This window comes from Ovis canadensis, chromosome 15 (genome assembly GCF_042477335.2).
Source record: "Ovis canadensis isolate MfBH-ARS-UI-01 breed Bighorn chromosome 15, ARS-UI_OviCan_v2, whole genome shotgun sequence".
Taxonomy (NCBI): domain Eukaryota; kingdom Metazoa; phylum Chordata; class Mammalia; order Artiodactyla; family Bovidae; genus Ovis; species Ovis canadensis.
Genome location: NC_091259.1, coordinates 15615004 through 15642346, shown reverse-complemented (window position 1 = coordinate 15642346; position 27343 = coordinate 15615004). Strand labels below are relative to the sequence as shown.

The 27343-nt window shown below is 35.9% G+C and overlaps 1 protein-coding gene across 3 annotated transcripts in view; it reads right to left on the bottom strand.

The window, feature by feature from the left end:
- Positions 1-8812: 8812 nt before the first annotated feature.
- PGR (progesterone receptor) overlaps positions 8813-27343 on the bottom strand; it is a 116739-nt gene continuing 98208 nt past the window's right edge. For 2 of the 3 annotated variants that reach the window (XM_069554815.1, XM_069554816.1), the window contains 4 exons: positions 21925-22069; positions 19979-20109; positions 11914-12071; positions 8813-9159 (listed from right to left, as the gene is read on the bottom strand). In XM_069554815.1, the coding sequence (XP_069410916.1) occupies positions 9004-9159; positions 11914-12071; positions 19979-20109; positions 21925-22069 (590 nt within the window). In that variant the 3' untranslated portion in view covers positions 8813-9003. The remainder of the gene's footprint in view (positions 9160-11913; positions 12072-19978; positions 20110-21924; positions 22070-27343) is intronic. The other variant, XR_011445943.1, reaches the window with a different exon arrangement.

Genomic DNA, 27343 nt, shown 5'->3' with positions numbered 1-27343 from the left:
AGACTTCATGAATAAGACATTATCAAGAAGTCAAGACTCCTTGCAGAGAACTAAGCATTTTTGTATATACTATTTTGCAATTATACTGAATAACAGCATCTGAAGAAGGATCTATACAAAAGATGTCTTTATTTTTTTTTAAGCTGAATACAGCTGTTTCCCTTTCTTTTCCCATTTGCTGATTCTTAAGCTGTTCTAGTCTTACATTTGTGCAAAAACCAGGATCTTGAGATTTAATAGACGTGCAAAGGTGAGGATATTGGTAGAGGGGTAGAGATTGTTTGATAAGATTCTAGAACTTGGTATACTAAAGTTCTTAGTTTTTTATCATCTTTTTTAATGAAAAATTTGAAATTTCAACAGTGACAGAACGGGCATATGACCTATGTTTGACAATTTATATGGCATATTTTACCTATTTCCATAAACTCTGTCAATTCTTTTTTTTTTTGTTTAAATCTCTGGAAACCTAGGGAGGAGGAAATGATCACCTCCAACTCTTATGTTAATGGCCACTATTTTCCACTAGAACACTGCAACTTCCTAACAAATGTTCTGTCTGTCTCCAGAATCAGCCACCTCCAATTCTATTCTCCAGATGGCAGTGAGGGTGAGCTTTCTTATACACCGATCTGAATTCTGCTGCTCTCCTGTTTAAACAGGCATCAATCAAGACTACACGATTGAACATGGTTCCAAGACCGTTGATTTCCTGGACCTGGTTTTCTTCCACCTCATCATCAGCCCCCACCCATCCTCTCCCCATCAGGTCTGCGCCTGTGCTGTTACCTCCTGCCTGGAATACTCTTCTCTTCCTGCCTCGGCCGTTTGCTGATTCTGCATGCTCAACTAATTATTAAACCACTTTGAGATCACGGCTGAGAAACCTTTTATCAAGACGCCTTTGTCCATTCTTAAATTCAGCCCAGGTGCCCCTCATGTGCTCCAATGGCTCCTTGTACTTTCTCTACCATGACATTCAATACACAGCATCGTAACTATCTATGTACTCGAGCCTAGTCCCCATCCAACTGTAAACTCGGAGAAGGTAGGATTGCTGTCTAATGTATTCACTGCTTATTTCCACATTCTGGTAGAATGACTGACATGCAACACAGCAATGTTTGTAACTGGCTGGTGAAGAACAAAATTATTCCTAAATAAGATAAATAAATTTAAAAACTGACTCCTAAAGTAAGACTTTTCAACTTTGAAAAAAAAACCCACAATTTTTTTGGTTTTTGTATTTCAGAGCTTTGTTTTTTCTTTCTATTAACATAGATAACTGAGTCAGTTACTTTATATTAATGGAAAGTATTAATAAAATTTTAGAGTTGAAATGGATAATTTGTTCCTAACGTTTTCCTTCCTCCCCACTTCCTTCCTTCTTTCTTTCTTGTAGTCCCTCCTTCATCCTTCTTTTCTTGCCCCCTTTCTCTTTCTTTCCCCCTCTCTTGTCTCTCTCCCTGTCTCTTTCTCCCTACTCCTTTTTCTCTCCCTGCTTTTTACATGTTGACACCTAACTGGTAGCTATACAGAAACTTAGAGATCAATGATTTTTTTCTAAAAATTTACCCTCAAGTTAGAAAATGGACATCTTTATTAAAAAGCAAAAAGTAAGCTTCTGGGCATATTTATATTTCATATGATTGGAGAGTATGTGATTATTTTTCTAACATTTACCATTGTTATCCCTGTAGATAATCATTCATGTTTTGTATCATTAGCATAATTGTTCACTCAGTAATAAAGGGGAAAAGCTACTGTTTGGAGTACTTCTCCATTTCACTTCTGTAAGTTGCATTTACTCCTTGCAAAATATGAAGAATTTTTATATTTTTCTTGTTTTTATCCCAAATTTCAATGAAAAACTTAAAAAAAACTCTATGTCCTGACTTTTCTTGTGGTTGTACAGGTATCAGAAAAAGTGAAAATGCACATTGTACTCAGTTCATACGAAGCAACTAAATTGGTTAAAATGATGAGTTCTAAAGACTGCCACTTGCAAATCTCTTTTTACCCTCAGTTATATCAAATATAGGACTCACCATTTTAAGTAAATGTTGGATACATTCTTAGTCTATAGAGAATAAGCAGAGCTGCATATCTCCGTTTTGATGAGAATATGGTATGATTATATTAACTTTACATAAAACTTCTGGTGTTTCTCATGAATTTTAAAGTTCTCAGAGAAAGCTATGACAGATGCCCATTGATTATTTTTCTATTACATATTTTAAAAACACTTTTTCATTTACCCAGTGAAAGTTGCACAAAACCCATTAAATCAGTGTGGACATGATTGTAATTGATATGTCTTTGAATAAAAAATGTGAAGAAAAGAAAACAATTATTTCTTAATAGGAATACAGTTTTGTGGGGAGATACTTTAAAATCTAGCTAGCTTCCTGAGGGTGAGGGTTGGTAAAAGTTTAATGGCAAAGAGTTTTAAACTACTGCTTTCTATAAATAATTCATAACAACAAAAACCTCTCACAGGTAGGCAGATTTCATAGAAAGAGGTGTTAAGCTTTAAATGTAATTGACAAGAGGAAAACATTTTAAGTAGGTTTCATTTAGAAAACGTTATGCTTGCTAAACTGGATATATTAGGATTTGATGTATTAAGAGCAATTTCAAAAGATTACAGTACCATTTAAATAGTTTGCTCATATATATCTAAATGTTGATCATGATACTGATGTCACACTGCAGTTAATAATTTAATTTTCTTTAAAGCAATGGAGAGGGTAAGCTTTCTTAGCTGCTTAATTCACATTTCTCTGTAAGTCTTTTGTCAGTTAAAGCTTTCAACCAGCTTTAGCTTTCAAAAGCTTAAAGCAATGCCTTCCCATCTCTCCACGAGTAGAAAGAAAGCAAACAAACTCATGTAAGGTCAGCATGACATAAAGCAACAAGAGCCAGTAAATTGAAAATGAGGTTGACATTTTGGGGCTAATCCAGCAGTCCTGTAACACTCTTCCAAGCTCCACAGCTGCACAGGGCTGTGGACAAGCCGGGGCGCAGCCTCCAGGCAAGTGCCCGGAGCGCTGCCTTGGAACGCGATCAACTCCAAGAAGAGCAGCAGGGCCCTTTGAGATTGTCTTTGCTTCGGTGATAGGCTATTTAGGTAACGTACATGTTGAATCACTGCCACTATGAACTTCAAGGAAAACAAGTTACTCAATCCTAAAGGATATCAACCCTGAATATTCATTGGAAGGACTGAGGCTGAAGCCCCAATACTTTGGCCACCTGATGTGAAGGGCCACTCAGTGGAAAAGACCTTGATGCTGGGAAAGATCGAAGGCAAAAGGAAAAGAGGACAGCAGAGGATGAGATGGTTAGATAGCACTGCTGACTCAATGGACATGAATTTGAGCAAACTCTGGAGACAGTGGAGGACAGAAGAGCCTGGCATTCTGCAGTCCATGGAGTCACAAAGGGTCAGACATGACTTAGTGGCTGAACAACAACCATGAACTACTGCTCTTTAACTTATCACCAATGCCCCCTTCCCTAAATTCTCAAATCTTGTCTAATGATAGAGAGGACAAATTATTAAAGAAAACTACACTTTTTTGTACGCTCTTTTCTTTCACGTTTTTCAGGCCATACTGTTTCATGCCTAACTCTGGACATACAGGTTTTATTGGCCCCAAGTAACTGATGGTCTCTAAGGACTTTTCCTGAGTTTAAATGGGAATATGAGCCAACCTGAATGCAGTTATCTAGACCCAGTTCACATTCTGGATTCATATGGACACAGATCAATCCAGGTTGGATTGGATTCCATAACATGAAGCAAGCAGTCATTTATTTTACTGCTTTTTGTTCAACTTGTGAAATTTGATAATTTGATAAGGACCAGAGAGTGTGGAATAATGGTATATTAAATAGATAATGGATGCAATGTAGAGAGATAGAGACTGTCTTTTTCACTAAACTTTGAGTAGGGAAAACAGTGAAACCACAGAAATCAAGCATTATTATCTTCATTAATATCATTACATGGCTTAGTCTAGTGTGGATAAGCAATTTAGGACCTGGCAAACCTGTGAGATTTTCTGGCTATGTATTTCCTGCAAAATTTAAGAGCTGCAAAAATTCCCCATATACAACTGGTAGTTACCCTTTCTTGGGTTGTCTGCTTATCCATTAACATTATCAATGGAGACATGGTTGGTGAGTTTGCAAGTATAAAAATAAAATAGCCTTAAAATTGAAAAAAAAAAGTTCTTTTGAGTATTTATACACCATTCTCTGGAGATTGTATGAATATTTAAAAGAACTGATATTCTATTCTGAAATCTGGTATGTAAAGAGTACAGTACATGAGAGAAATTGCTCAGGTATTCACAGTTAAAAACTCTAGAAATTTAATAGCTTTCTTACCAAAAGAATTCAGGATCAAAGCAGACATGAAGATCTCTTCTGGGAATTTTATAACATAGCCTTAAGGACAGGAATGATATTTAGGGAGCTGATGACTTCATTATGATTTCCAGACACATTGTTCCTTTATCCAGAATTATTACCACAGTGAAAACAATATGAGCATGAACTATATAGCATAGATTTTTGGAATATCTGTGTTTTAGTCAACCTCTCTATATTTTAAAGAAATACTTTTTAAAAAAGGTCAATATCAGTACCTTTATTCTTCGTATTATAATGAACGGAACCAGCTCATTTTTTTTCAGAGAAAGAAATTCACTGAATTTTTTTCAGAGAAAGAAATTAACTGAATACTTTGAACTCTAATTTCAAATCAAATATTTTAAATATTGATATGCACATGGAGGTAGCAATAAAGCAACTTCATTTTCTAGATTCCTTGGTTTCACTATAGAATATACCAGATTAATCTGATAAAATCATAACTAGAACTATGGCTTAAAGAAAACATAAAAATAGCAGTTACTACTTCTGAACACTTATGTATTTCTTTTCATTTTCATTTCTATTAATCACAAAACAATTGGCACAGGCAATTTTAATCAGACTTACTCAGCCAGGTATTAAACAGCAGAGAAAGGGAGAGCGGGTCTAGATCAGCTCTCCACACAGTACTCGCTGTCCACTGTAGCTGTTTAGAAGTTACAGGCTGACAGGGTATGGCTATTTGAAAGGCCTTCCTTCTGGAGAAAACATACTACCTACCATATTTGCATATTATCCGTGCAGCAACTAATTATTTTAATGGGAAATATGAAAAATGATAGTACTGCCTAATTTGAAAGTGCCATTTAAAAAATAAAAACACAATTGTTAAGTAACTACTGACACTGGAGGTATAATTGCTTCAGACCCAAATGGCTCCTCAAATCTTTTGCAGGGAAATATTTTTATTAACTCAATAATCTATTTCAGTGTCCTTCAAGTACTGTCTGATAGATAACCTTCTTCATGTGATTTAATTTCACTTTAGAGCCTCCAGAAAGCACATGACCTATAAAATTAAGATAAAAGTTATGCAACTACATAGGAACAGAGACATTAGTAAGCAGAAATTTGCAGAGGAAAAGATTTAGAGGCCATATATCTTCCATTTGGTTATGTCATGTTCTTTTCCGAAAGCTTTAACTTTTTTAAACCTTAGCTTGAAATATTAAATCCTAGGATTTAGGCACCTTCATTTTCTTGTGCTATAACAGGCACTCAAAAAATACTTATTGAATGAAATCAGAGATGAGAAAATTTTGTATACTGAGGTTTTTAACACAAACCTCAATTGTATTTAGAATGCAATTTAGAGCTACTTACGTTTTCTTAAGAGACAATTATATTTGTGGAATTTTTCTTAGGGAGGGAAATAATACTCCATTCTGTTTTAAAATTTAGAATAGGGAGCATAAAGTGTGTTTTTACTAAATGAAAAATATACTTATATTTTCTATGTTATAGTCAGTACAAGGAGAAAACTCACAAAGCAGGAAAAGAAAAGGTGGAATATTTAAAGAGATGAAGATAGAGGCCATGGGAAGAGAAAGTCATGAAGTCATGCACACGGAAACACGTCCTGATGCAACAAACCCACATGGGATTCATTGTAATACCAAACCCAGAGAACGTGTCATTCAACTCCCTGACAAGGAACATGACTGTCCTATATCAAAGCAGCTCTCAGACTGGTAGCAGAGTAAGAATACAGAATAGTGCACTATTGTCATCCAGATCTGCACAAAATCTGCGGAACTTAGGAGAAAACAAGTCACTCTCTGGAAGATGCAGGGAAGATACGACAGAAGTGATGTTTTGCTGAGCCTTGAGCTGAGGCAGGACTGGTATCAAAAGGGAGAAATAAAGGCAGAAGACTGACTCTAAAGACTTGTGCAGCTGCAATAAAAGGTGAATGTATGACAGGGGAGGATAAAGAGAGTCAAGTTACAGGAACCGACGTTTGAACACCATTTCAGAGTGATTCCTTTGTCGCTGCATTGATAAGAAGAGTGGACCAATTAAAATACAATCTGTGAAGATGGAGCCCAGGAACGGGTATTTGTAACAAGCTCTCCTAGAGACTGTAGAGGGCTTCCCTGGTAGATCAGATGGTAAAGAATCTGCCTGCATTGTGGGAGGCCTGGGTTTGATCCCTGGGGTGGAAAGATCCCCTGAAGAACAGAATGGCTACCCACTCTGGTATTCTTGCCTGGAGAATTCCATGGACAGAGGAGCCTGGTGGGCTACAGTCTAGGGGTCACAAAGAGTTGGACACAGTCGAGCGATTAACTCTTTTAGACTGTCATGTGCAGCTGTATATATAGTTGAGAAACACTGCAGTGGGTGACTGGAAGCCATTGAATATTTTCCAGTGAGGCAATGGCAAAATTAGATCCATTTTTGGAAAATAACTTTGGCCTGGAGAATGGAGAGAGAATGAGTCTCTGTGTTTAAGATTTTGAAAGACTAGATAGCAGTCAGCATTGTATTGGAACACACATGTATTCACTGAAAAAGACATGTAGACAGACACACTAAGGAAGAGATCTTTTTTGACTAATGTTAAGACTATTTGAAATTCTTGGTTTAAACTCTTATTGAACATTATAACCAAGCATTATGAAATTTGTTTATTACCTGTTTGGCACATGGACCTAAAGAACTCAAGCCATGGGTCCTGGTTAGAAATTGTTTTAATCCCTATTTCAAATGCCTTATGAGGAGTCACTGTTTACAGTTGCTCTATATCTAATTCATTCTGAAAATGGAAGAAGTTATTGGCAAGAAACAGTTATGGTAACATTATGATCTGCCAGGTTTCTTTTGGTCAGATGAAATCACTTTATCTTGTTTTAGGGGTCATATTATTATTCATTAATTGATGATTCTATGTTATTGTCCCTTGGTAAACTTTAAGTTTCTATCAGTTTAAGGGAATGGGTAATTTAAAAATGCATTAAGAAATCAGATGCTTTAGTAAATGTTTCCTATATTGTTTTCAAAGTTTTTTGATTTTGCTCATTAACAACTATTAATCTGCATATGGTAATATGCTTTATTTATAAGGGAATGTCCAATTTTAAAGAAATTTCAAAAAAGAATTAGGTCTACTAGTTTCTCTGAATTGTTAAAAATGATATATATGCCTAAAATTGGTACAAATTATTTTATTTAGAAGAAAAAATGATTGTTTTTTGTTTTTACCAGTGGTTCTTCCTGTTTTATATGTGTGTGTGTGCATTAAAAAAAAAATAGGTCTATTTAAAAAAACAGTGACTTTTTTTTTTTTTTTACATAGATCTGTTTAAAATAGTGACACCTAGGTGTCCAGTGATACCTCAGAAAAAAAAACTTGTGTGTCTCCTAAAGGGATATTTTCAGCTCACATAACACTGTGAGTTGTGTGTTTTCTAGTTATTGGTTATATTATTTTAAGCCAGTATTTAATGTTTCCTAAATTATCTCTTAGACTGGATCAGAGACACTGAAAACATTTTAACTGTGATTTGTCCACTATGCCCACTCAGTAGAGAAAAAGAGTAATACTTCTCTCTTTTTTCCTCTCCCTTCTTTTTTTTTTTCCCCCTACCTACCCTCCATCCCTTTCTTCTTTGATGTGAAAAGTGAGTAACAAGCTCTGACCAAAAGGAACATTCTACAGGAAAGTTATTATTACAGGAAAGTTATTATGAAAGATGAGGAAATATAATAGAGACTTGGTAAGGATAAGTGACTGTCCACATGCCCTAGATGTAGCGGGTGGAGTTAGACCACAGATTTTCTGGCTTTCTGGCTTCCTATTTCAATTTAGAATGCCTTGTTAAAGGACAATTCCCCCCGCAAAAGGCTAGAAGAAAACTGCAAAACTCATGATATACTTGTCATAGCATTATGGCTCTCCTTCCTTAAAAGCCTCCTTAGAGATCTGTGTTTCCCATCTGGGAAACAGTCTTAACATATAAGCTGGTTTTCTTAGTTTGAGGAGCATCAATCTATTTCAAGAATTTTAAACTCTTTTTCTATATATTTTTTGTATTAAAAACCCTTTGGAAAATATGGTTAAGGTTATAAATTACCTTCTCACAAAAAGTATATACACTCATATAGCTATAATTTTGCATACCGATTTGTTTCATTTTTGTAAATATAATCAGGGAGACAAAAGGAGCTATATAGAAAGAACATAGAACAGCTTTTTGTTTTTATGTGCAAGATTCTTCTTTTCTCTAAAGTAGATTTGTTATATGTGAAAATTAAAAATGTCACCTGAACGATATGAAATGATACGGATAAGATTAACATTAACAATCACTTTAGTACTGTTTCAACCTTGCAAACTCTTAAGGAAAATATGGGTGCACAAAAACACTAAAAATCTGAATTATGCTTTATAAAGGAAAACAATTAAACCTCACAACTTTTCTTTGAAATTTACATAGTATGACACATTATAAAGGTAAGGCTTTGAGAGAAACAGTAAAAACTCGTGACCTCATAATCATGACCCCCCAAAAAACAGACATAGCACAAAATTTAATTTTTTAAAGATAAAAATGGCATTCACTTTTTATGAAACAGAAGAGGTTTCACCATCCCTGCCAAGATCTTGGGTAATTGTGCAGCGATAACCTCAGACATCATTTCTGGAAATTCAACACTCAGTGCCCGGGACTGGATAAATGTATTCAAGCAGTACAGATGAAGTTGTTTGACAAGCTGTTGGTTTAACAAATGGATAAGAAACATGTGAGGAAAATAATAAATTTCTAAACTATATAAACATCGAAGCTTATTTTTCTAATAATAGAAATGCTTCAGATGTTGTTTTTTACCAAAATGAAAAAACTCCCTCCATTTCCAGAATAATATATAAAATATTACATCCATATGATGAAATATTCTAATATATAGAAAGATTTAAAGAAATGAAAGTATTCTGTAATCCTATTGGATAAGCAGTGTGAACATTTGGTATATTTCAAGTTTTTTGTTTACACATACTCAAGTACATGCATAATAATAAAATAATAACAATATATATGCATATATTTTTTTTCATAAATGAAATTACTTTTAGTTTATTTCTTAATCCAGCTTTTCCCACATAACAACAGGCAATTGATACAAACAACCCAACCTGATTAATTTTAATCTAATATTTTTTTGGCCACACCATACTGCATGTGGGATCTTAGTTCTCCAACCAGGGATCAATCCCACACTCCCTGCACTGGCAGCACAGAGTCTTAACCACTGGGCTGGCAGGAAAGCATCATTTTAATCTAATTTTAATTCTGTCAAAATAATTCATGCACATATTTTTGAAAGTCAGATAGTACTGCAAGACCTACAGGAGCAAAATCACAGATGCAACAACTCTGAATTACTTTAGTCTCGGTCATTTGATATTTACCTCAGTATTTCTAATAAATTATATTTCCCAAAGTTTACATTATTAGGATCCTATTAAATAAGGATTTAGCTTTTTTGTATTATACACCCATCTCCTCAACTACACACACTTTCTCTTCTTCCTATTCTCTACATAGATATATCTCAATTTTTGGCTAAATCAATATCTAGCATTTATATTATACAAATTTTTATTGTTTCTTGCTGGATTACATTTCTTTTCCTACATGAGTTACTTTAATTTTGCTAGTGCTAATCACCTCATGTTTCTGTGGGTTTTTTGTTTGTTTTTTCTATATTTATCACAAAGCCATAGTCAAATTTTCTGACAGAATTCTAAAAACTTACTTCAGTATGTTCATACAATTAGTAATATCTCAAATCAAACTTTTTTTTTTTTTTTGGTGCTAGTGCCCTGACACCCTGTGCACTAGTTACTGTGCTGGGACACCCCTTTGTGTCTCTCCTGGGTTGAATCTCATACTCCTTTGGCTTACGCCAGGGTTCTGTTGTAAGAAACCCTGCAGATGCCCTTGAGAAAGGCTGTATTTGAGGTGAGGTCTGGGAGACCTTGCAAGTCTGAAAATACTTTCATGATGCCATCATATTTGTTTGATGGTTGGCTGGTACAAAATTCTTTAAATATTTTTCTTTCCTTCAAAATTCTCCATTATTTTGTGGGTTCCAGTATTTTTGTTGGGAAGTCCTACAACATTCTGAATCCTGATGATTTGATGTGACTTGCTTCTTTTTTCACTGGTATGTTTTAGGATACCCTCTTTATTCTAGGTATGCTGAAATTTTACAATACTGTGCCTTGCTTCAATTGGGTTGAGTCTGTATACCGGGCCCTTATGCTCAGAAAATTCATATCCTTCAGTTCTAGCAGCCTTTCTTTTAAGATTACTTACGCAATTTCCTCTCCTTGGTTTTCTCCACCCTTTCTTTTGGAGATTACTACAAACTGGAAAAAGAAGCCCTGTGGATTAATACCCTAAATTTGCTTTCTCTCTACATTTTCATATCTTTTTCTTTTTTTTGTTACTTTTATCTGAGTTTTCCTGAGATTTATAGTTTCTGAGTTTTATATTTATATTGAATTTTTAACTTATGCCCTCCTTTAATTATCCAAAAGTATTTTCTCACTAAATGTCCTTTTTAAAATGTTTTCCAGTCTTTTTTCATGGATGCAGCATCATTCTTACTTCTGTGAGTATTTTAACTTTTGATGCTTTCTTCTGTTATCTGCACTGGAGCTTTTTCCTTCAAGTTACTTTTTTTTTTTCCTTTTATTTTGTTCTCTGCCTTACATTTGAGAGACTTTATCTAAATGGCTAATAATTCTTGGCTATTCACATTCAGCAGTGAGGCCTCATATTTGATCTAGTGAGCAGAGAGCTTTTTATGCCTTGATTATTATTTTAGTGTTTCTGAACACAGTAATGATAAAATTTGTATGCAAAACATATTGACTAACCCTATATATTTATCCAGTTTGGTGTTAGGCATTTCTAAGGTGCTTTTTTTTCCCCCTCTTGTATAAGCAGTGAGGCATACATGTCTTAAATACTTGCCTAATTATTTAAGATAAACCCTAAAACGTGAGAATTTGAAAAGAATGCAACCTTTAACTATTGCCACACACTGCCAGATTGTCCATTAGCATTGTTGCTAACTTATAACTCCACCCAAAATGGTATGAGAGTCTTATTCTCCACATCTATATCTTTGCTGTCCCAGTTTACATAAAATATTTTCTAACTTAAGACAAAAACATTTTGGAGCATTTTCAGGAATATGTATCACAATTCCTATCAACCATTAAATTATTCTCAAATCTCACAAATACTAGTAAAAGGATATTTCAGTGATCTATACTGAAAATGAAAAAAGCACAATATAAACTGTGAGCCGTATGATGCAAGTCATGTTTTAAAGTGGAAGTACAAACATAAATTTGAAGAGTTCACATGAAGTAAAACTTGTACTTCACACTTAAGAAGTAATAGATAGAATTCAGAGAATAATCACTGATATTCTAAAAACCAAAATACTTACATCATGCAAGTTATCAAGAAGTTTTGTAAGCTGATAGAAACGCTGTGAGCTAGGGACAACTCCTTTTTGTCTCAAACCAATTGCCTTGATGAGCTCTCTAATGTAACTTGATCTCATTTCTTCAAACTGGTTTTGGCTTCTTAGTCCTTCTAAAGGAACTGTAAGAAGATAATTACAAGTGGCAGTTATGTTTAAAAGTTGACGGTAGCACTTTATAATATAAATTTCTGAACTATACAGAGATTTCTTTTGATACACAACTCTAGAAACAAATATCTGAATAGAAAAGAGTGCTACTAACAGTTTTAGGACATGTAAAACTTCTAGTTCTTTTGAAGAATATGGTAACAACAACTAGGTAAGTTAAAGAACATCTCAGCTTATTTTAGAGCCATATTAATGGATTGCACATTTGACTTAGCATCTGCTCAAAAGAGCATCTGACATTATTGTACATTCCTGTCTCAAATATTTAGTTGAAGTTTACAATGACAGATATGCTGCATCTTTTTTGCTTTTTGTCTCCTGACTGTTGATACAAGAGAAAGTCACTGATGTTTGAATTTTCTCTTATATTCAGCCACTTGACTATACTCTATTTTATTTACGCATTCATTTATTAATATTGTTAAATCTAACAGTTTTTGTTGGATTATCTTTTTTTTTTTTTGGTATACGACAATACCATACTCAAATAATATCCTTATTTTCTCTTTTCCAACAGTTGTAGCTGTCATTTCTCCTTCATGGTTCAATACATTGTTTAAGTCTTTCAGAACAATATTAAATAATAACAGTAATGGTAAAGACTCAAATTTTGTTGCTGATTTTATTGATAAATGCCTCTCATAATATCAGCAACAAAATTTGAGTATTTACCATTACTGTTATTATTTACTAGTAAATAATAACTTCTACCTCAGAAATCTTTAATTCATACATCCAAATTTTAGGCACAACGTCCTACTATAGCCCATTCTCTTGTTTCCACTACGTAGTCAATAAACCTACAGCCTTTCTCCTAAGTCTTTCCGGTTCTTCTGTTGTGACCTGTCTGAGATGTCCTGGTTGGTTTCTTTAGCAACTCTATTACCGGAACTCCCAGCTCCCTTATTTCCTTTTACTTTGGTTGCAACTGTCCCACAAACAAATCTTCAACCATAAGTGAAGTTTCTGCAACTATATCCAGATTACTGAAAGCAAAATCACATAATCTATGGATTTATACATCTAGATATTTATGATCTTGACCTTTAGCATTATTTCTAGAGAGAAGTGTACTTCATTTGAGCAAAGTCAACTCTATGTCTCCAGCAAAGTTAGATAAATAAAGCTTTTAAAAAACCTCTTTCTGTATTCCCTGTATCCCAACAGACATTCATTTCTACTTCCCTTGGAAAAAGAAGGCCAGAGATAATAAGCCAATAGAAACTAAGAGTGAACTCTGGTTTAGAGTCTTCAAGAGCTCAGATCCTCAGTATAAAAGGGACTTAGGTAATTTGGGCAATAGGACACTTTTGCGCCAACTGAAAACTTAACTGTACGTATATGTTATGTGTATCATAACATATAGTATTATAACATATAGTATCATAACCTATTCACTTTGCTTCATATAGCAACTATTTTAAACATCCATAACTTTTTGTAAACATTCCAAGCAATTTTCACATGTCCCTCACTCTTCACCATGACTATAAAATTATATTTTCTTCTGATTACTGAAGTATTGTTTTCTCATTGGGCTTTAAAGAGCTGGAAAACTAGTAACCCAAAGCCTTCGACACTATCCGTCTACCTGTTGAGGACCAGACTTGAAGCAATTATCCTTACTTCAAGAAAATCAGGCCTAATCTCATCCTGCCTCATCCTATTAGTATCAACCATTAACAACATGCTCCCAGGATATGATAATCTAATCACTAGGCTCTCATCCTATGCTCCTGGGATATCTCTGAAAATTATTCTCCTTTACACTCCCTTCCTTAGATTTCAGATCTATGATGAACCAGCTGTAAAAAAGTTATTTCTATTTTATTTGAGCTCTTTATATTAATTCATTGTTTTCTTAATTATTACACTCAGCATTACATGGCTGGAGAATTTTCTCTGAGATTCTTATTGATTCCATATTTGGGTTTTCAGCACTTCTTGTACATATATTGTGGCAAGTGGGAGAGAGTGACTGAAGGGCAGTTAGCAATATACTTGCTATTTTAGATGAAAATACTTTAAAAAATACTTATTTTGGGTTTAGTTATTTAAAAATAGTGTGTATCAATTAGAAAAATTTTGAAAAATACTGAAAATACAAAGAAAATTATAAGTCACCTGAAATCCTACAATCCAATAGTTTGGGATATTTAATAATATTATATTGAGAATATTTACATAATTAAGTCATTAAAAACTCTTTATATATGAATGTTTTTAATTCTCACACAAAATTTAATATCACGGAAATGTGTAGTAAATGCAAGTTATTTAATTATTTTCTCATTCAACACTTGCACCATGCAACATCATGCAATATTTTACTAATATAAATAATACTTGCACTCATCTCACATGCTAGTAAAGTAATGCTCAAAATTCTCCAAGACAGGCTTCAACAGTACATGAACTGTGAACTTCCAGATGTTCAAGCCAGCTTTAGAAAGTGCAAAGAAACCAGAGATCAAATTGCCAACCTCTGCTGGATCATAAAAAAAACAAGAGAGTTCCAGAAAAACATCTTCTTCTGCTTTATGGACTATGCCAAAGCCTTTGACTATGTGGACCACAAGAAACTGGAAAATTCTTGAAGAGATGGGAATACCAGACCAACTGACCGGCCTCTTGAGAAACCTGTATGCAGGTCAGGAAGCAACATGGACATGGAACAACAGACTGGTTCCATGAAAGGAGTACGTCAAGGCTGTATATTGTCATCCTGCTTATTTAACTTATATGCAGAGTACATCATGAGAAACGCTGGGCTGGAGGAAGCACAAGTTGGAATCAAGATTTCCGGGAGAAATATCAATAACCTCAGATATGCTGATGAAACCACTGTTATGGCAGAAAGCAAAGAAGAACTAAAGAACCTTCTGATGAAAGTGAAAGAGGAGAGTGAAAAAGTTGGCTTAAACCTCAACATTCATAAAACAAAGATCATGGCATCTGGTCCCACCACTTCATGGCAAATAGATGGGGAAACAATGGAAACAGTGACAGACTTTATTTTGGGGGGCTCCAAAATCACTGCAGATGGTGACTGCTACCATGAAATTAAAAGAGACTTGCCCCTTCGAAGAAAAGCTATGACCAACCTAGACAGCATATTAAAAAGCAGAGACATTATTTTGCCAACAAAGCTCCACATAGTCAAAGCTATGGTTTTTCCAGTAGTCATGTATGGATGTGAGAGTTGGAATATAAAGAAAGCTGCGTGCCGAAGAACTGATGCTTTTGAACTGTGGTGTTGGAGAAGACTCTTGAGAGTCCTTTGGACAGAAAGGAGATCCAACCAGTCCATCCTAAAGGAAATCAGTCCTGATTATTCATTGGAAGGATTGATGCTGAAGATGAAACTCCAATACTCTGGCCACCTGATGTGAAGACCTGACTCACTGGAAAAGACCCTGATTCTGGGAAAGATTGAAGGCAGGAGGAGAAGGGGACGACAGAGGATGAGATGGTTGGATGGCATCACTGACTCAATAGACATGAGTTTGAGCAAGATCTGGAAGATGCTGAAGGACAGGGAAGCCTGGGGTACTGCAGTCCATGGGGTCACAAAGAGCCGGACATGACTGGGTGACTCAACAACAACAAAGGATAGCTTTTAAATTTCTCCATGGTCTCTCTTTCCTCTAAATTATTTTTTTATTTTGTCTTTATGTTTGATATCAAAGACTTCCTCAGATGCCCTGGTTGCTTCTTTATATTCAAGCATGGAAACTAAAAAGCTGATTGCTAGTTCTGTTGGAATGAACAGTTATTATTGGCTATAAGCTTTAGTGTAGGGCATTCTGGCTGAGCTATTTCAAAGAGAAAGCCTTGCTATTAGCATATTTAATTCTTTTTTTTCTAGCTTAATAAATTCTTTATAAAAGAATCTTTCGTTTTCCTATCTGGAGAATATAAACCTGGATGACAGTGTTCTAGAGGACTGGTGATTTTGCAGGGTGTTGTCTCAACATTTGGTATATAATCTTAATCTGTTTACACTATCCGTCTTCACCCTCATCACTGCCTGCAGTCCACCAACCCAACTGCCTTCTGTTGCATCCTCTTCAGGGAATAAACCTACAGTCTCTACCTCAGTTGCAGAACAACTGCACCATTGGTGGATATTTAGAAACACATTTTCAAGAGAACTTGGTGTTTTTAATTCTACTTTCACTCTCATTAAAAAAAAAAAAATCACTGTTGTCACTAACTGCAAAACATGTCAGAGGTTCAGTGATACAAATCAAGGTGCTTGCTTTTTGACTTTTCTTACTTCTGGCTTAGAAACCACTTTCTTATTCAGTCACGTCTGACTCTTTGAGACCATGTGAACTGTGGCCTGCCAGGCTCCTCTGTCCATGGGTTCTGCCAGGCAGGAATACTGGAGCGGGTTGCCATTTCCTCTTCCGGAGGATCTTCTTGACCCAAAGACAGAACCTTGCATCTTCTGTGTCTCCTGCACTGGCAGGCAGGTTCTTTACCACTGAACCACCCGGGAAGCCCTCCACTTTCTCAGGTGCACTAAATTAGTTTCTGCTTGTTGGCTTGTGGAATTTTATTGCTACTGATATTTCTTTCATTTTATATATTTATTTTATTTTTTAAGAAATCCCATGACTAATAGTTTTATGTAGTTTAAAAGGAACAATGATTAAAGTGTGTATTCAACCTGCCATATTTTCCTGGATATCTGTATTTTAATTTTTAATGGCAAATGGGTGGTTTAAATTCTTAAGTCATTGAACTTTTCTTTTGCCAACTTTTCTATTGCATATATTTTTAAAAGGTATTCTTTGAGATTTCTCATTTTTATTCCTTTTAGCTTATTTTTAACAAGCTAAAGTGTTTACAACTACGAGCCACTTATTTTAGGATACAATTTGAGCTAAATATTCAAACTAAGTTTTCCTCAAACATAAAGCTTCTTTTCTCAACAATATTTATTTGTTCCATATGCAAAGATTTCCAGTGTTTCCATAGTAGGATATAAAGTTCTAGTATATATAGTCTGATTTGACTAAGAATTCAGAGTATGTATTTTCCACATTATTAATTATTCTAACCTTCTAATTCTCCCCCATCCCCATATTTTTGTAATATTTACCTATTTTTTAAGATTTAAAGATGAATTTCAATAGCTGTGCCAAGTGTCTCCTCAAAATCCCATTAAAATTTGTGTAGATTTTATTATACAAATTATTACATATAATAATAAATAATTTATATATGTGTATATATGTAGTACTATTAAGTACATGATTTTCTCTTTTCTTAAAGTTGCAAATGGCTGAAAACCTTGCCTTCCATGCTATGTGAGTGGAAGTCATGTGTATCTCCCTTCCTTTCCTTACAACTTTCCTCCTTTAGCACTGCTCTAGTGATTATGGAGGCAGGTGTCAAGATGCTGCCTCCATCTGCCTGAACACCTAAGTGATAACAATGAGCCTCCTTGTAGATCTGCAGTGAAAATATAGTAAAAAGAATAAGTACTTAAGATTTTTGAAAGCTACTGAGGTTTAGGGCTTGTTTGGTTCCCTGCATAATGTAGCCTACCCATAAATACAGTATTATGTTAATGCTATCAACTAATTTGGGAGACCTAGAACCATCTATGATATATCTACTATTGAATTCATTACTATCAAGAAAAGAATTGACAGGAGTTAACTGCTGTATTATTAAAGTTCTTTCAGTTGACTCTGTTGGCCAGTCCCATATCAATTCCTTTGTCTACTTTGTGCTTTTTTTAATCAAATTGTGCTTGAAGGTCTTGTCCTCCAGATAGAGATTCCAAGGGTCGGGTAAAGGGCTATGGTTCCCTGCTACTGCTACTAAGTCACTTCAGTCGTTTCCGACTCTGTGCGACCCCATAGATGGCAGCCCACCAGGCTCCCCCGTCCCTGGGATTCTCCAGGCACACGGGTGGGTTGCCATTTCCTTCTCCAATGCATGAAAGTGAAAAGTGAAAGTGAAGTCACTCAGCTGTGTCCAACTCTTAGCGACCCCATGCACTGCAGCCTACCAGGCTTCTCCGTCCATGGGATTTTCCAGGCAAGAGTACTGGAGTGGGGTGCCATTTCCTGTATTAATCTGTGTCCGGGCACAGACTTTATGAGGTAAACTGCCTTCTTAAGAGTTCAGCTTTTCCGCCTTTCCTCTTGATATGCTCCCCCGGCCCTATCATGTAAGATTCATGCCCCTAGAAGGAAATCCTTGCAGAAATCTTTTCTGAGAAAGACTCTTGTCTCACTTTCGATCTCAGGTCTTAGCTCTCTGTGGTTTCCTTTCAAATCACAATGTCTGAAAGAGGAACCAATTCAAATAGTCTACTTGTGTGTGGGAAGGGCACAGCAAAGGGTAAAAGGTGGAAGCAATTTAAAAAGTTTTCCACTTAGACCCTGGGAGATCCATGGAGGCAGAGGGACACATGTTCTTTGTGTGTGAGAATGAATGCATGGGCGTCTGCCCACTCTTGTGGTGACCAGCGCTATTTCTTCCGGGTACACAGCTAGGGGGTTCCCGAGCTCTCCTGCAATTAGGGTGGACCATAGAATGTGGCATCCGGTCCTATCACTTCATGGGAAATAGATGGGGAAACAGTGGAAACAGTGTCAGATTTTATTTTTTAGGGCTCCAAAATCACTGCAGATGGTGATTGCAGCCATGAAATTAAAAGACGCTTACTCCTTGGAAGAAAAGTTACGACCAACCTAGATAGCATATTCAAATGCAGAGACATTACTTTGCCGACTAAGGTCCGTCTAGTCAAGGCTATGGTTTTTCCTGTGGTCATGTATGGATGTGAGAGTTGGACTGTGAAGAAGGCTGAGTGCTGAAGAGTTGATGCTTTTGAACTGTGGTGTAGGAGAAGACTCTTCAGAGTCCCTTGGACTGCAAGGAGATCCAACCAGTCCATTCTGAAGGAGATCAGCCCTGGGATTTCTTTGGAAGGAATGATGCTAAAGCTGAAACTCCAGTAGTTTGGCCACCTCATGAGAAGAGTTGACTCATTGAAAAAGACTCTGATGCTGGGAGGGATTGGGGGCAGGAGGAGAAGGGGACGACAGAGGATGAGATAGCTGGATGGTATCACGGACTCAATGGACGTGAGTCTGAGTGAACTCCGGGAGTTGGTGATGGACAGGGAGGGCTGGCGTGCTGCAATTCATGGGGTCGCAAAGAGTCGGCCATGACTGAGTGAACTGAACTGAACTGAACTGATAGAATGTGGGTGGAAGATAGTTCCAGATCTACTCTTCAAACCTTCTCTTACTCAGTGCTCATCTTCTAGTCAGATAAAAGGGAAGACTCCAAGTTGATACAAAGGGTAGAGCCTCTGGATGAAAGAAGCCTGGGTTTTCTTGGCCAACCCACTGGACTGACTGTGAGTAGTCCATAAACTATTATATTATGCTATGGATTCTTGCAGTTATGTGTTATAATTGTTAGACTATCCTGACATAAAGTGAACAGTTACAAACGTGCGTTTATAGAGTAAATCCTTTGTAGGGTGGGGGTGAAGGGAAGCATAGTCTGTGTTTATGCAGTATTAATTAGTTTATAATACTTAATTGGATGAATATGAAAAAGTTATTTAATCATCTTTTACCCAAAAAAAGAATAGAAACTGGCTTACTTGATGGGCTATTTTAGTATTAGGTGATAGATAAAATCTGAGAAATATGAAATGACTTTATTATAGTCTATAGATGCTTCTCTTTTGCAGTTTCCAACTCATTAAGATTCATAACTCATCTATAATCATACAATAGTACTGTTGTTTGAGACTTCCTTAATGAATTAAAAATTAAAAAATCAAATCTCTTGCATTCAGTTACTTATACTCACTCACTTGTATTAAGAAGTAGCAATACTTTCATACAGAGGAACTCTTCTTGGCTGACTTGAAGCTTCACAAACTCCTGTGGGATCTGCCACATGGTTAGGCATAATGAATAGAATGATGACTCCTTCATCCGCTGTCTTGCACCACACACAACACACAAAAGAAAAATCAACAGTGGAAAAAAAATAAACACACACAAGGTCTTAGCTAGGTTAGGTAATTTATGAGTGATTATGAGTTTTAGTTATTACCTGATTTATTGAACATGACTTTTTATAAACAAACTCAATATTTGGAATTTTAAATGTCTTCTAAATTTACTCACACTAATGGATTTTGAGGTTAAAAATGTTTGAAGTTGGAAGTTTATTTTAAACACACATTAACTAAGATTAATGTTGCTGTTCACTTTTACTATCACATTTTAAAAACCTAACCCAAGAAAGGAGAGCAAAGTTGTAGCAGTTAAAAATGTGGGATGATTTGGGAGAATGGCACTGAAACATGTATAATATCATATAAGAAACAAAGCACCAGTCTAGGTTCGATGCAGGATACAGGATGCTTGGGGCTGGTGTACTGGGATGACCCAGAGAGATGGTATGGGGAGGGAGGTAGGAGGGGGGTTCAGGATTGGGAGCACATGTATACCCGTGGTGGATTCATGTTGATGTATGGCAAAACCAATACAGTATTGTAAAGTAAAAATAATAAATAAATAAATAAAAATAAAAATGTGGTACTGAGAAACACTCAGAAAATATTTATTTACTGATTTCTTTCCTTGTGGATAAAATATATAAAATTTTGTGTGCAATCCAATGGGAGAGTGAATTCAATTCACAGAAATTGAATAGTGTAGAATACTTTGGTGCATTCAGTTAAGAATATTCGTGTAAAATGGCTACACTGTGAATGATTTTAGAGGAAATATATGGTGATATAGAAAAGAGAACATTAGCAGCATTAAATAATCGACTAGACAAACATGAATTCTGAATACTGAGGACATTTACTTAAGGCATTTTCTCAGCTATGTACTGTTTTGTAGTATCTGCACTAGTCAAAGAAGTGATCAGGAATGGTGGGAAAAAACAAGACAAAACTAGATTTGACTCATGAGAGATAAAATTAATCCCAACCACCACTTGGATTCTTTGGCAAATTACGAAGTCTTGTCTGCCTTAGTTCTCTGAACTGTGAAATAAAGGGTGCTGATTCCTTACAAATTTCAAAGGACTGTGGGATAAAATAGAATAACATATATGAAAGTTACCTGCAATCTCTAAAGTTTAGTAAAGTTTAGTAAGTTTAGTAAAGTTTAGTATAACGTCATTTTATATAATTCTGAGTCAACAGACTCAATTAGGACAGTACAAATACTTTCATGAAAAGATTCTATTCAGTTTAAAGTTATATGTAGAAAGTTAATTATAGTAATTCCAATATAATCAAGCAAATTGGATTCAATTTTATTATCTTTCAATGTTTTAAATAAATTACCAGTCTAATTTATCCTCTAGGAAGACAAATAATATTTTTACTTTTTGAAGGTAAGTCAATACTTTCAAGCAAAAATATTCCTCATTTACTTCATTATTTTCAATACTGCCAATGTAAAATTTTAACTTGATAAACTAAACATTTATTTGGTCTTTAAGAAGACCAAATGTATTTCTTGATACATTTCTGAAGTTTAAGAAATTTTTATTTGTGACAACTATTATATATTGAAATAAAAGAAAAAGCTCTAAATATCAAATCACTGATAATACATTTTTACTAATATTGTCAGTTCAAGTTATATTTTGAGGTAGTTCCGAGAAACATTTCAGGAAATTTTTACTATTTAGGACACTGGTGTATGATCATCTATTGAAATGTAGTTTTCAACATTATCCTACACATACACTTTTGATAATAATAACAACAAAAGTCAAGTTACTACTTACTCATTTAGTATTAGATCAGGTGCAAAATATAGCATCTGTCCACTGACATGCTTATAAGATCTCCATCCTAGTCCAAATACCATTAAACTCATCCAAGAATACTGGATGAGAGTTATTTGGTCATCAATATGTAAGTTCCGAAAACCTACAATACAAATTTAAAAATAGAATGATCACTGTGTCAAAAATCACTGTGTCAAAACCTGAAAAATAAACCTTTGAAAACAGATGTAAATAGGGTATGCTCCAATACCTTGGCCACCTGATGCAAAGAGCTGACTCGCTGGAAAAGACCCTGATGCTGGGAAAGATTGAGAGCAGGAGGAGAAGGGGGTGACAGAGGATGAGATGACTGGATGGCATCATCGACTCAACAGACATGAGTTTGAGCAAAACTCTGGGAGATAGTGAAGGACAGGGAAGCGTGGTGTGCTACAGTCCATGGAGATGCAAAGGGTTGGACATGACTTAGCAACTGAACAACAACAAGGGTAATGTTTTCAGTCAAAATATTTATATACAAAAAAAAAATCAGGAAATAATAATAAAGTCAGAAAAAATTAAAAAGGATAAGAGATTGGAATTCATTAAAATTAGTCATTGTGATTTAGCATTTCTGGGAACTCGCTAATTAAATCAAACATGTATCATTCATTCATGCAACATTTATTTATGGAGAGTCAATTATGGACCAGGCACTGTGTTAAAACGCTGGGTTACAAAGACAAAACCCTTGCCCTAAAAAGAATCTTAAAAGATAGAGCAGGTAAGAAGGAATCCACCAGGCAGTAGAGAGAGTAGGAAAACTGCCCCAGACAGAGACAATGCCTGAGCAGAAGAAAGTCAGACTGCTGAGGAATCTCAATCAGTTTATTTGTAAAACCCCCGTTTTCAGTTTTGCTACGTCTAATTTTTCTTTAACAACTCTTAATTAAAGTTAGAGTAGATTCCACAGGTTTCTGATCACTGTTGCTTTCTGAAACTTAATCCAGTTTGATTTTAAACTCCCCTATGGTTTAAGAGCTTTAGAGTCTATATGTATATGGGTGTGTGTGTGGGTGTGTGTGTGTGTGGTGTGAGTGTCCTGGTCTTTCACACCTTCACAACCTCTCCCTTTTAGATCTTTCTCTGGTTTTGGTGGCAGAGGAAGAATGGCAGGAAAAGGGCAAATGCATTGTGACTTACATAGTTTTTTTCCCATCTCTTTCCAATTCTCTTTTTGCCTGCTTGGGAAAAGAAAACCAGTTCAGCACTGATAACGTAAAGGAGGGTAAGGCAAAGAGGTGTTTGGAGGTGTGGGCTGGTGTTGGATCATGGGTGGTCTTGCATGCCTACGAAACAGCAAGGGGAGTGATACAGCCTGATTTACACTATGCACGGCTCACTGGTAACCATGTAGAGGATGTGTTCAAGGGAAAAGGTCTGAAGTTAGGGAGAGAAATTGGGAGCTATTGCCAAAGGCCAGGAGAGAGATGATAAAAGCTAGAAATAAGTCAACAGGTAGGAGCAGAGAAGATAGAGCACATAGGAGAAAGTTTTAAAGAGTAAAATTGAAGAAATTGGCAACTGACTGTGTACAGATTGGAAAAAGAGGAAGTCAAATAGATGTTTCAGTTTTTACTTGAATGGTGCGTGATGATGATAACAGCATTGCTGAGACAAAATAAAGGAGAAAAAACAGGCGAAAGAGAAAATAGTAAGCTTTGGACCTGTTTGAGGGACCAATGGAAGGTCCGTTTGCATAGGAATTAGAGGTATGGGTATCGAGCAAAAGATATAAAACTCTAAATTATTTGTACTTGAGTACTTGAAACAGTAAAAGTGGATATATTTCATTAAAGGTAAAAGAAAACAAATATTTTGGTAGGATCATCAACCATGTTCTATAAAACTTTTTAAATAACATCTATTCCTTCTAAGACTCTGCTGAAATCCACTTACAATGGACCTATTTCAAGAGTCAAACTTAATTCCTTAGATCTCAAGTGTAAAAGAACTTTATTTCCTGATTTAGTTAATTATCTCAAAGTAGACAGAAAAGGCTATCTTTCCTTCATGTACTTCCTGCTATCCCCATCTTCATATGAATAGCAGGAAGACTACTCTTTTCTTTCTGGAAATTCTTAGTCTCAGAGGGACCTAAAGCAACCTTAGCACATATTCATAATCAGCGGAACCACAGCAGGTATTTGCCCCTTTAGAGGCTGCGGGACCTCCCTCTGACTCCTCTATGCGAATAGCTTAGCCTCTTTTTCCCTCTGTGCGAATAGCTTCCCATTGTTTGCAATCTGGTCAACCAAACTACAAAAGCAAGTACCCTACGTTCCCACAAGGAAGCTGGCTAAGGCCTCTGGTTCCCTGGGCTTGTGATCTAAGTTTGATCCGTAGAATACCTACTATCTGGACTTTGAAGCAAAAAATAGTAAAACAAAGATCAAGATATGTTGAGGCTTTACTTATGATGGTGGTGGTGCCTAGCGACAGTGGAATCCAATGGGGTCATTTGTGATGCTTGTCTTGGCCCTCCAGAGAGGCCTTGGTTTCTGTCTCCTCTTCAGACTTGTCCTATTCAGTGAATCCCTGACGTCTTTTCAGAAAACTATGTTTTTCTTTTTTGTTTGGTTTTTAATAGCAGGATGTTTTTTGGCTTTTAAAACTTAGTAGAGTTGGTGTTTATTGCTTACTTCCTGACTGACTCAGGTACAGAAAGACTCTCTAAAAATAACTAGCCAAGAAAAACTTGGCATGCAATTTTCATAATTCTCTCTTTATTTTCCTGTCATACATGCATCTTGAAGTTCATGTTTATATATTACCTGTTTTTTAAAAAAAGTATGAGTCACTCAATACATCTAGTACAGAAATGCCACTTGTAAACTGCATACTTTACAGGCTTTAAAAAATGGGTAATTAAGTCTTCCATTAAGTTTAGGATCATTTGATAAGAGATAAATAATAAAGTTTCCTAACTCCTGAAAAGCAAGACTCCCTCAAGGGAGGCACATATAGACTTGGCTTATTTTGGGTATATTATAATATAAAAGGCAAATCTTGGTGAAATAAAATATAAAATTACCAATATTTATAGTAGAAAGTATATTCCTTCTATGTAACAGAATGAAAAAAAATCAGAAAAATAGCTTTATTTACTCCCCCGGTAAGTGAGATAAGTGTACAATGTTAAATTGACTTTAACACGCCTAGTACAGAAGTGCAATGTTTTTTAACCATTAACTGTAATATCATTCATTACTTTATCCTGAAACAAAGACGGGAACACTGAGATCAAATTCCCATTGATGATAATGATCAGGTAACCTCAGTACATTTGAGATGAGGATCAAAATGAAAACCTTCACACAGAGACGTGATGGATGACCTGTAATTGTGTTCAACAAGTAGTAAAGAAAAATGCTCTTTCCTTTTAAGTGACTTGACCTGATAATTTCTGTCACAAACTGTCCAAGCCTTAATGCCTAAAGCAAATTGAAAAGAAAGTATACAGTGACACCTGGCCTACATGACCTTCTAGGTTCTCCTGGCTTAATCCCAAAGATTTGATAAAACCTACCGGTTGTGCTCCTGTAAAAACTGTCATGTACTGAAACAGTTAATCTATAACAAGGGGAGAGCATCAACTATCTCAGCACCTTCCCGCACAAGCACAAAGGAGCTTCAGCACAGCAAGTGTAATCACTACCATGCGTTTGATGAACTTACGCATAAATGCGAACTTGATGTGTAAAGATTTAACGTAGCACACTTCTTAAAAAGCTAAGGGACCTTCGACTCAATCTGGGGAGGCTTGGGGAAATCTTCCTAGGGCAAGCTGATTAGCATCCTGAAGACTAGTTAGGGACTAGCTAGGGGAAAATGTGGGAGAAGCGAAGGGCCACCAGGTAGGGAAAACAAAGTGGATGAAGAAAGGCTGGAAACTGAGCAAAGAGCTTTGTGGGAACCAAGACTCAGAGGTGCTTGAAGTGGGAGAGTGAGACAGAATGTAAATTCAGGAGCCAGAAGGACCTGAAATAATAAGGCTAAGAAGTTTGACGTTGTTCTGGAAAGGGACGGGAATAATATAACAGATGATAATTGCTTTTGAAAAGATGAGCCTAGTGGCAGAATTGAGGACTATCCGCGGGCAGTGTGAAACTGTGATAATAGTGTCAGTCGGGGGCTGTGACTGAAACCTAGGGGAAAATGATAAGGACTTAAAATAGCTCAAGGTAGTAGCAGTGTAAATAGCATGTATAATGAATCATACATATAATAAGCAGAGTGGACAGAGGTGAAGGAAAAAAGTGAGTGAAGGATTATAGCCAAGATTCTGTCTGCAGTGCCATTTCAAGATACAGAGAAAGGTCTTAGGCTTATGGAGTAGAAGGTCATGTTGGCTTGGAAGCTCATGTAGGTGGAAATGTGTAATAAGCACAAGAAATATATGGTCCAATACTTCTGTAGAGGATCTAGGTTGTCACCATGTAAGTAGGAATCATGAGAATATAATGGGAGCTGAAGACAAGGCCGTAAGTGAGCAAATCCAGCCCTGCAGACTGAGAAACTACTGGAATAGAAGATGGAACCAGGAAATGCCAAATTCGTGGGAGAACAAGTCCACAAAGGAAACAGATGTGTAAATCGAGAGAAACATATCTGCCTGGAAGGGATGAATGCTACAGGAAGTTTCAGCAAGACATGGCTCCTTCGTCATGGTTTCAGAGGTATTCGAAACATGATAAGGGCTGCAAGTACTCATTTGATCTGACAAAAGATTTTGGTGACACTGGCAATAGTAGTTTCAGTGGAATAGAACATTAGAAAATCATTTTTTAATGTCTTCATGAAAATACTACCAAAGCCTGACTTTACTCCAACAGGGCTAATCTCATTTCTTTTCCATCACTTTTTTTGGGAGAAGTAGTTTAATTTATTCATTTGATTTGGGGAGAGAGACAAAAATATTTTGTCATGCATGCAATGGCTATTACTGACTCAAAAGATATTTTGGCATGCTTCAAAGGCAAAAAAACAGGCAAAGGACTGTTCTAGTCTTCTGATACTGACGAATGCAAGTAGTCTCGCTGAGAAGTAAAATATGTTTACAAATGTCAAAGCATTGGACTGAATATTTTTTTCCAGCAAATAAATAGAAGAATCAAGGCAAAATTTATGCAAAGGAAATATTTCTCCTAAACCTCTCTCTCACATCAATTCTGCTATGATCTATTCTGCTATAATACACAGAATAAAGAATAAGGATGAAGTTGGACTGGGAATGAGTACTTAAACATTTAATATCCAGTCTACCCTGACTCAGCCCACAACGTACACCTCTAAATTTACTTTCTGCGATTCTCTCCAATATAATTTTCTCAGTGGTTTCTTCATTCTTGGATGATGAAACCCGCAGAATGCCAGT